The sequence below is a fragment of the Agelaius phoeniceus genome, chromosome 12 (genome assembly GCF_051311805.1).
Source record: "Agelaius phoeniceus isolate bAgePho1 chromosome 12, bAgePho1.hap1, whole genome shotgun sequence".
Taxonomy (NCBI): Eukaryota; Metazoa; Chordata; class Aves; order Passeriformes; family Icteridae; genus Agelaius; species Agelaius phoeniceus.
This window is the reverse complement of record NC_135276.1, coordinates 7,821,523-7,832,500: the sequence shown is the minus strand read 5'-3', so window position 1 is coordinate 7,832,500 and position 10,978 is coordinate 7,821,523. Positions and strand designations below refer to the sequence as shown.

Sequence of the window (10,978 nt, the reverse complement as noted above, 5' to 3'; positions counted from 1 at the left end):
CTGCATTATACTTATTAATCTTAACTTTCCTTCCTTCTGATAAGGCTGCAGGTGAATATGTTGACATAAGAGAAGAAATTGAAGATGATAGCATTGAAACAAAAGGTAACTGATTTAAAATAAACATGTCTTGAAATACCAGTAAGCAAAACACTCTTTATGTGGGATTAAATAAATTACTTCATTTCACTCTGCCTTTTACATTAAAAGAATGCTTTATTCAAATAAAAAAATTACTAATCCTCAGAAAAGATGGATTCTGTCCCTCAGTTTCATGTGGATTCTCTGCTATCCCTTGGTAGCCATAAGCTGGACATTTGGGTGATATTTTTCCTCTGAAGAGTCTACACTGGGAGTTTGAAGTTTTCTGGAATAAGAGAGGCAGAAAATAAATTAGGCTGGCTCCAGGAGAGAGTGCTGGTGAAGACCTTTTTTTGCATTAAAGTGTGAGCTTTACAACAGAAGGAAACTAGAGAAACTCAGATTCTGCCTGTTAGGGGGGAAAGATGTGATCAGTGTCTGCAGGGTGGGGATGAAGCATGGACAGGGATGAGACATCAAGGGACAACGAGAAATCTCATCCTGGGCTGTTCCATGAGTGGCATGGAACAAACACAGCAGCAATCCTGGTGTGCAGCTCCTGGACTGCAGAAATGCTTCCCAGAGATGGCTGGAGAGGACACTGGGAAGCAAAGGTGGCTGTGCTAAGGAATTAATTGGATAATTTCTGTGCTATCTGAAGTAGTGCCTGCTAGGACTCAGGCAAAGTTGGAGGCACAAGTAATTTTTCAGTCTGAAAATAGCATCACTTGGGCATTTTTAGGAGAAGATTTGCAGAGGGCTATGGGCAGTTCACTGTTACGTTTTCCTAGAATAAATCAAAATAATCTTTATATGCCAAGGCTGATTAAGGGGGTGTCTGTACTATGGGTACATGTCATTGCAAAATAGGAGGAGTAACATTCTAGGAAATGCATCCCACAATAGCAGTGTTAATGCAGCACCATGCTGGGCATGCCACGTCAGTATTTGTGCAGCTTTTTTTGTATCCTAAACTTCCTTTGTCACTGTTGTGCTCTGACACCCTCTTAACTTTTGCTGAAAATCTGTTAAGTGGAAATTACCAATGTTTTCTCTCAGCACCAATCTGTACTGTGACTGAGAGAGAAGTAGCTAAGACACGAACTCAGTGGTTGAGCCATGCTGGGCTCCATCAGCCTGAGCATTGGTTCTGTTTGTGTGGAAATGGGCTGTATCTCAGAGGAAGACAAACACAAGTAGTATCCTGAGCATCTCCTTAGCTTCTTGCTACCTCTCCATTTTCTGGGTTTTTCTACTCCACTTTTTTTGGTTTGTGTATGACGGTAATGGTGGTGCTTGGAGGTAACAGTGAGTGAGCACAGTGGATGTTGGAGCAGAAAGTGGTTATCTCTGTGTTGTATTTTGGATCTGACCTGGTTTCCTAACTGATAGAAGCTGTGTTGAATGAGGAGGGAGAATCACTGGCATGTTGAAGCACTTGCTGGTATTCAGGAAACCATGTGCTTACCTTGGTAGTCAAGTTAGTGGTTAATACTGAGGGGTAACAAACTGGGAGGGCACAAATTGACAATCAGATTGAAATAGATTGTTAACTAATCCTTCCAATTTTATTTATTAATTTTGTAATTATAGCAAATGAAATCCTCACAAGTTACTCTGATTGCTTGGCTTACCTCAATTTATATTCAAATCTCACTAAAACACATTTCAGCCTTTTCTTAACGAGATGATGAAAAGTGCTATCCCATGGAAGAGTAGGGGACACACATTCCAGCATTTCTTGCAGTCACCTGTTTGCTTTTTAATGTTGCTGTTGAATTTGTATTTAACTCAGGATTAAAGTATAAGCTGACGTATTTGAATAAGGATATCTTTAAGCCATGAGTTCTTAAAATTTAAAAAAAAATGGCTGCACAGTTGGTTAATAGAGATTTTAAAACACAAAGGATGCTGAGTAACGAAGACATTGTACTACTGTTGATTGGAATCACAAAGCAGTTTCATAACACACAGAGCCACTGGAGTCCCACTGCGTTTGTGGCAGTGGTGGAAGGGGATGGGTCCTCATTCCTGGGAGGAGGTGCAGGAGCAGCAGGGGTGGTGGTGGGCAGAGGGCAGGGAGCTTCCCTTGGGAGCCTGCCTGGCAGTCTCAGGGAAAAGGGGTCAAACACACAGGCCTGCCCTTCACCCAGACAGGGCTGAAGCATTAGGATTTGTTCCCTATGTGCCAGACAGCACTCAAACAGGAACAGGTATTCCCCATCCTCAGTGGATGCACTGTTTTACCAGGGAGCAAGGCTTTTAAATGCCAGCAAGAACTTGTCACTGACTACCTTTTGCTCAAAAGTGTGTGTCTCAGGTCACCTCTGTTGCTTTAAATGGGGTTTAAAGCATTTATTATTTCTGAAAGGCAGGTTTTTGTATGATTTTCAGAGCGGGTCTTTTTCACTAAATAAGTGATTGATAATGACTGGATTTTGATCAGATTTTCCAGGTAACTCTGGAGGTAATTTTTAATGGTCTTCATTGTAAATTTTAAAAAAGACTCTATTCTTTAAGTATGATTATTAAAAATGAGATAAAATACAAACCAGGTTTGTTTTTCCAGTTAAGAAAACCTGCTGTTAATGGGACAGTGAGCAAATGCCACATTCACATGTTGATATCTATCAGATCAAATCAAAATCTACTGTTTGGCACAAGAGGTAAAAAACCCCACATTGTAATAAAACTGTCACAGGATCAGTGTCTCCTGCTTTGTAAATAAACATCTCTGCTTTGCCTCGGTATTTCTGTAACATCCGGAGACTATTACCCTGTGCTGCTGCTCTGGTTCATTGACAGTTTCACTTAAACAGTTAAACAATAGTTTGAAATGGAAAATGTTCTGCCCATATTCCTTACTTAGTTCCTTTGTGGGTTTTTTCCCACCCCTCAAATGTTTTTTGTTGGATATTTTTGTTGGATTTTTCAGTCAGTCGCCTTAGTAATTGCATCTTATTTTTCATTACACAGGAAAATACCGAACTGCTCACAAACCTCATTCAAAGCCAAAAGTATCAAATGTTTTTGAGGTAGATTTTCCAGCAAATGGAAGTGATACAAAACCAATGGGTCGTTTTCAGTCAGAGGAGGAGCTGTGGGCCCGCTTAGAAGAGCTCGAGAGACAAGAAGAGATGCTTGGTGAACTTGACAGGTAAGTGCTGCTGTGGCACAGGCAGGACTGGAGTCCAGAGAGCTGTGGGGCTGCTGGTACACAAGGGGTCTCACCAGCAGGGCGAGTAGCTGACCACACAGGTGGAATTAAAATTATCATAGGTGGAAGAAGGGTGGGACATGAACAAAGCATGCATTGCAATGCCAGAGCTCCTAAAATCTGCCTCTGTGCAACCACAGCAGTCCAACCTTCTGGGTTTTTTTCTTTAAGATGAAGAGGGGGAAGTGAAATTAATTTCCTACAGGCTATGAAAATCCATAGTTTTTCATGTGGGAGTTATCCATTTAATGCTCCATGACATCCTTAGATCTATTCTGATCTGCAAGCAATACATGGGTTGTTAGCCATGATGTCACAGTTCTGGTATTTCCAGTTGGTATGGGAAGGACACAGGCATTGTTAGAGGGCACAAAGAAGTTGCATTGTCTGTCTAAAAATACAGCACCTGGGTAAAGAAAGTTACATGCAGGTGAGTTCATTACTTTGTATGTTTGTGTCTCTCAAGAGCACAACTTGCCTCTGTTCATATAAATATTTTTCTTTCCATAGGATGCCCGATGCAGTTGAGATAAATGGAGAAGATGCAACCTCTTCTGAAGATGAGAAGGAGGACAAGGACACAGATGTGAATGGGACCTGTAGGGCAGAGGACTGTATTACTCAGGGCAACTTCCATAAAGAATTTGGGAATTCAGACTTGTTTGTGAGCCACCTTAATGGCTCCACTTATTATCACAGTGATGATGAAGATGAGAGAGATGTTGGAGATAACTCTGTTCCAACTATTTTTTTCTCTCACACTGTGGAACCTAAAAGGGTTTGTACTTTATTTAATTTTTGTCTTTTGCTCAAGAGATTACATAAGATATATATGCCATATGTAAACCTGAAAACTTTAGATCTGTAGATGTAGTAGAATGCTAGCTGGAGGTGACGTTGGGGTTTTTTTTCCAAATTATTAAAACCTTTCTGTTTAGATCCTGTTGTCCTAAATATGGTATTAAAAAAATGATCTTTAGATGTCTGCCTTGTTGTTCTGGGTTCTGGCTGTTGTAAAAGGCAGCATCCTCTCTGGGAGTTTTTTAAATGACTTCTTACTTGCCTTGAAACTGGCCTTTGAGCAGCTCAGCTATTGAGCAGAGCTTGAATAAGCAGACTGTCATATTTTATATGCAAAATATGTGCACATGAGGGCAAAGAAATGCCCCAGCCTAGTGCAAGTGGTAGAGAATAAACAGTGCACACTATGAATGTTACCATTCATACATTTGTTTAATTTACCTGTGCTTCCTAGTCCCCAACTGCTTGAGTAAGAGAATGTCAGGAATCAGTTGATCTGCAGCCTCGTGATTGTTGATTTTATGGTCTAGACCATCATTTGTGTTCAATTTTCAGGTAAGAATAAACACAGGAAAAAATACTACTTTGAAATTCAGTGAGAAGAAAGAAGAGGCCAAGCGTAAAAGGAGGAACAGCAGTGGCAATGGCCATGCAGCTCCAGAGCTGCCCAACATCAAAACCCCAGCAGACATTTACCGGTGGGTAATTTATGGTGCAGCTTTCCCTTGAGCAGACCTTCTCCTTTCATTGCTGTCCACCTAGAGAGTGAAACCCCACCTACAGTTTCCTGAAAGAAACAGCTGGAACTGAATTTACTACTTAAAAATGAAAGTTTGTGCCTTTTGCATGGTTGCTGTGCTTGCTTATCCATAAAATATTTCTGAGTTTAACGCTTCCTTTTCCAAATAGCAATTCTTCATTTACTTGCTTTTCCAGAGCTTCTGAAATGGAGGTAAATTTGCCAGTATGTATCATCCTCAGAAAGGAATGCAGCAGTTATGTTATGTGTTCTGGTTAATTCCCTGCCATTTTTTTCTGTTTGTTTTCAAACAGAACTGACTAGATCTACCACTTGCAATATTCCTGCTTTCCTGGTTATTGATTTGCTGGATTCTGTCTCTTCCTTTCTTTTTGTGTCTTCAAAACATACTCAGCTCTTTGCTTGCGTAGTTTCTTTTGCATTCTCTGTTCCTGGCCTCAGTCTGTGCTCTCTCTTTCTGTGTTCTCCATAAAAGGTACTGCTCACCTGCAGGACACCCACACACAGAGAGCTTGAAAAACAGTGCTGGGCTTAGGGGATTGTACAAAACACTAAGGTGACAGTATAGTTAAAACAAGTATTTAGGTTTGTAAGGATAAACACAGACACCTATTGGATTGGTTGATTAAGTGGTTATGAGAATTCCACTGTATGTCTCTGTATTTGGGTACCTAAATATGTTAAACATGTTACAAAGTGTTAAAAGAGAAACCACATCCTGTAATTGCAGCTGCAGGGGCTGAAGATGAGCAAGAGATTCTTTTGTGCTCCTCCCCTTGAGCTCTGCAAACTCCATCTTCTCTAGTGATGTATTTCCATAAGTGCCTGATGAATAAAGCTGTTAGAAACAAGTAACACCCTTTAAACTCATCCAGTCATTGGGCTTCTCCTTTATGAGTTTGATAAAATTGGCATTGTCTTCTCATTCTCCTCTACCCACCCTTGACTTTCTCAAGTCATGGAGAGGGAGCACAAGAGCCATCTTTGTCAGTTCACAGTCTGTTAATACTTGAAAAGTGTCTTCCTGTTGATCTGATCTTACAAGCTGATTTTTTAAATTTTGTTTCTAATTGAAAGCAGATTATGACACTTGTCAGGAAAAAAGCTCCATCTTTTTCGTGTGCAATGAATGTTTCAAGTATTTGTTTTTGTATTCTACATTTGACAAGGACTTAACTCCAGAAAACATTTCCAGATTGTGATCTGATTCTCTTTACAGAAACAACCCTGGTCATCATTTAGTTTACCTTTTTTCTAACTTTTTCTAACTCACACCTTTCTGTTTTGTAACATTTTTCAAAGAGCTATGCATTTTCTGCTGAAAATAAGTACCAACTTAATGCTTGAATAAAGGGCATAACAGCATTCACTCTGCAGAATTGATTCTTGTACACTGGTAAATAAAGTGCCTCTGAAGGTACAGTATTGTCATTCTGCAGCGAAAAAGTTGGGAAAGCACATCATAATTAATTTGTACAAAAGACAAAGCAAGATCACTGTAAATTTGTCATCTGATCCTGAAATGGTTTATTAAAGCTAACATTTTCCTTTATAGAGTCTTTGTTGATGTTGTGAATGGAGAATATGTCCCTCGTAAATCAATCCTGAAGTCTCGGAGCAGAGAGAACAGTGTTTGCAGCGATACCAGTGAGAACAGTGCTGCTGAGTTTGATGACAGACGAGGAGTTCAGAGGAGCATTAGCTGTGATGAAGCCACTCAGAGTGACAACAGCGAAGGCATCTTCGAGGAGGAGGAGGGGGAGGGGAAGCAGCAGCTACCGAAAAAGCTTCCTCCCTCTTCAGGGACAACTGAGGTACAGTTTTTAATTCGTTATTGATTGTTGGCAGGGATAAAAATGAGAAATCTAATGACTCTAGTTGCCTATACCATCAGTTTTATTTCTTTAAAATAATTTTCTAACTCCTACCTAGTTTGCTTCAGGAGGACATGCCAGGTGACAGGCCTCTGTCACACACATCCTAGGGGCAGAGGGGAGGAGCTGCTCATCTCGTGGCTTCCCTAAGGCTGGAAGCTCTTCCATAAGGATCCAACAAAGTGGTCACTCACTGGTGTTACTGAAACCTGTGTGCTGGGTCATCCTGACCACTTCACTGCAGGACAGACAACAGCATTGTAGACAAAAAGAGGGAAATCTCTACTTTGTAACTGATCAAAGGAAGAGGTGATTCTCTAACCTGCCTTGCACTACTAGACAGTTAATTTCCAAGGAGTGTTTTGAGTTTAAAACATGCAGATACCAGCTGAGTTACTATTTTGATGTGCCAATAGCAGAGAAATTGCCTGGTGGAAGGAAGCATTGCACCCCTACTCATCCTATTCCAGACTAAGCCATTAGGGATCCCAAACAAATCTGTTTACATGTGTTTGGAAAGTTCAGGGCTTCATCATAAAAGACAGACTGTACAATGTAAGGGAAGATGTACAGTTGCTTAGTGACTGGGTGAATACAGGAATTAAATGTAGAGATTCGTGGCATAGCGTATTCATTTCTGTTTTGTAAGAGCTTAACACTAATTTTTTCAAACTACATAAAACTTGAGTCTTCAGTAGTTCCTAGTGCAATGGACAAGTTCAATGCAAGCACTACTTTTGCAAAAATTATTTTTGACAAGAAATGAATTCCTCATAAAAGCTGTTGTTTATCACCATTTTTCATGCAAACAGCTTCAGATGAATCCAGGCAGGATGTGAAGATTCATGATGGAAAATTTATCTGTGGAGTTAGCACTCCACATTGTATACTTTCTGGAATATATTTGCTATATTCTTATAAAACATTTAAGTACACTTTAGATGTTACCCGTCAGTCTATTACCTGAGTCTGGCATGATTATTCTCTACAATGTAATGTATTTTCTAAGCAACTGAAGGAGATTAAGCAAAACACTCCAGTCAGATGTGCTTCCCTAAATGCTGTTGTTTTGCTTTTGGTTGTTTTTGTGGGTGTTTGAAATCCATTATTTCTCCATTACCATTTGCAACACACTAACTTTTTTTTATTTCTAATTTTACCACCATCACTTAGTTTGTGCTTTGCTTACCTGTTTTTGAAAATGAGCTTCTTGTTAGATTAACAGAGTTGTACAAGCACAGCTTTAGGCACACTTGGGCTACTGGAGCAGAAAACAAAAAACACTGCTTTTTTTGCAGGTCCTGCAAGAAGAGAATGGCCTGTTTGTTTTGCTTTGTCTTTGTTGGTAACTGAGTTATGAAAAAGCAGAACTAAGCATAGTGACTAAATCTGGTGTGCATTCCTTTGTGCCCAGCATGAGCATCAGACCTTGGATGTGAACTGCTTCCCCTTGTCCTTGGGCATTCTGAATTCTCTGTTTTCAATACATTGTGGAGTGATTTGTTCTTAAATATGTTTATGAAAAGTAGTTCTGAGCTGCTTGTTTTCCAGGAATCATGGTCATTTCTTTGCTAAGTTGAAAAGGATTGTCACATAATTGACTGCATATAAATTACAATTTTTAAACATTAGATGTTTTTATTAGGCCTTTTATAGAGGGAAATAGTTGGAAGCAAGTTTGCTGTTCTCTTAGATATAAATGGCTTTCACCATTTTTTGATCATATTTGGTAGGGAGAAAAGAGGAAACAAAGTATGTGCTTGCCAGTTCATATGCAGTGCGTCAGCTTGATGCAATTAGGAGATACTAAGTCATAAAATGACGTATGATGGAAATGCTGACATCAACTTTGCAAAGTCTCTCCATTTCATATCCAAAATAGAACTGTGTATTACATCAGCTGTTTGATTTCTTGAGCCTGTGTCAGTGAGGAAGCAAATTTTTACATCATTTATGCAGTAGGAATGAGATTAAGTAGTACTTTTAAGATACTGTCTTTCATTCAGTCATCCTTGAACAAGCTGTATTTTGAGGTTAATTACAATGTGGTTACTTATGCAGGCAACAATCATTGATTTAAGGATATTTCTTTACTTTTGATTAGAAGAAATAACAATTCTAATCAGGCTAATATAGGGTAATGACCTTATGGGCATAGCTTCACATTTGCATTTTATTAGCTCATTCTGAGCATTCTCTTCTGTTGTAGGCATTTTCTGGAACCGTCATAGAAAAGGAGCCTTTGTCTCCCTCCTTAATGCCACACCCAGTCCTGGCTCACCCAGTGCTGCCGACCATTCTGGAGCGCAAATCAGAGGAGCTCTTGTCCGACGCCACAGAAGAACCTGTCAAGAGGATTTCCAAATTCAGAGCTGCCAGGATGCAGCAGACTCAGTAGGTGCTGCTGAGCCCAAGCACGAGCCCTCTTGCCTGCTTTCACCTCTCTGGAGATGATATAAAGGCTTCTCTGTAGCACCCACCGTTACCAGGGTGTCCTGTGGTAATTTGGCACCGTTATCTCCTCAACGTTTGCTGGCAGCATTAGGAAAACAAACAGTTCAGTGTTTGAACACTTGAGTATTCATCTTATTTTGTCGGTTTCCCTGTGTGCTGTCAGCACCTTTGTATATGTTTGCCTTATGATAGCAGCACTTGGGTTCTTTTTTCAAAAACTGTTCCTTACATACATTGTTTTTGTGTTTAAAACTAAATACAGGCAGTTTTGTGCCAGCTGTGATGTTCTACATACCATATGGACCATTTTAAGGAAACTTTTCACATTTCAAATAGATTCACCAATTATATTACATTACTTGCTTTAGCATTTTAAGACACACTTGTATTCACATTGCTGTAGGTTTTGCAACTAGGTGTCTGCTAAAAGTTTTTTCCTTCTTTCAAACCTCTCTGATCTCTCACTGTACAGGTCTATAAAATGCCAGGTTCATGTACATTGCAGGGAAGTTTCTTTGATGGAAAAGGGTATTTTGTAAAATTAAATTTTCAGTAAAAAAGCTGTGAAACTGGTGTGGTTTTTGTTGTTTTACTACTAATTTGGAAGCTCCACAGAGAGGTTTTTATTTTGAACTTGCATTTCTAGCTTGAAGTGTTTACTACCACATGGACATAAAAGCAGTCCATTCTCTTCTGCCATTGTGTTTTAACCTCCTGCTAATGAATGTCCATGGAAATTGAATGCTCTTAAGGAGAGAAGCATAAACTCAGACTCTTGATTACAAAATCTCCTAGTTCTTTTGTATACTCAGAAAACATTGTAATTGTTTTGGGAATGCCCAGAGGGAGTCAGCACTAAGGAAAAATGTCTTAATGCTTCAGCTTTATTTCAAAATGCAACAGCACTGCAGCACTCAGGGTACAGTTTGGTGTATCCTTCTCAACTGAGAGTAGTCCTGGCTTCAGGATTCCCTGCCCAGCAGCTCCTTCCAATCTTCTTGCCATCCCTTCATTTTGCTGACACAGCTTTTGTTGTTAGGGGCCACCCCTTGAGTGATAGTAGGTGACAGAGATAGGCTTTACAAACAAACTACTGGGTTTGGTTTCTTTTTTTTTTTTTTCATTAGTATGTGGGTTTTTGAACCTAGTGAGTTTGCTAATCTCTCAGCATGTCTGTATCAGCACAATTAGAGGGGTTACATGTTGAGCAAGGACAAGGGAAAATGATGGCAGAGGGCATGGGGAGCTGGAGTACCTTAAACTGATGGTGCTCTCCAGCTGACACCATCAAGCCACAGCCTAAAAGGTGAAGCAGGAAGACTTGGGAGGGGCAAGGAGGGACTGTGACTCTGTAAATGGGGAGCCTGAGAGCCATCAGCATCTGATTTTCCCAATCTTGGCAAGCAGATAATGCTGTTTCCTCACCTTCCCCTAAAATAGCTGCGCCTTGTACCCAGATCCTCAGCTCTCAGATCACAGCAGATGAGCTCATGGTGTGGCTTTGGAACAGAATCACCAGCTCCCCCTTGTCTCAACATTCCTCTCTCTGTTTGAAAGGGAGGTGGAGGCACTGGAACTTCTCTTTCTAAGGTGACTTGTAAAGTAAGCAGAGGCACTCTGTGGATCCCCACTAGGAGTCTGGGAAGCCACAGTGGTTTCATGGGCAGAAAACTCTGGCCGAGTGCGGCAGCAGGAGGGCAGGGGGGGCAGCAGCCCACCACAACTGGGGGCCACATTTCCCCCTTGGGGCAGAGCAAATTGTGTTTGGCTGCAGGAAGAGCTGCAGGGAAA

The 10,978-nt window shown here is 40.5% G+C and overlaps 1 protein-coding gene across 1 annotated transcript in view; it reads left to right on the top strand.

Moving 5' to 3' along the window:
• Positions 1 to 9,760, top strand: part of URI1 (URI1 prefoldin like chaperone) — a 41,333-nt gene extending 31,573 nt beyond the window's left edge. The window contains exons 6-11 of the mRNA XM_054640689.2: positions 45 to 105; positions 3,058 to 3,238; positions 3,809 to 4,076; positions 4,655 to 4,797; positions 6,415 to 6,673; positions 8,943 to 9,760. Of these exons, the coding sequence (XP_054496664.2) occupies positions 45 to 105; positions 3,058 to 3,238; positions 3,809 to 4,076; positions 4,655 to 4,797; positions 6,415 to 6,673; positions 8,943 to 9,131 (1,101 nt within the window). The 3' untranslated portion in view covers positions 9,132 to 9,760. The remainder of the gene's footprint in view (positions 1 to 44; positions 106 to 3,057; positions 3,239 to 3,808; positions 4,077 to 4,654; positions 4,798 to 6,414; positions 6,674 to 8,942) is intronic.
• The last annotated feature ends 1,218 nt before the right edge of the window (positions 9,761 to 10,978 follow it).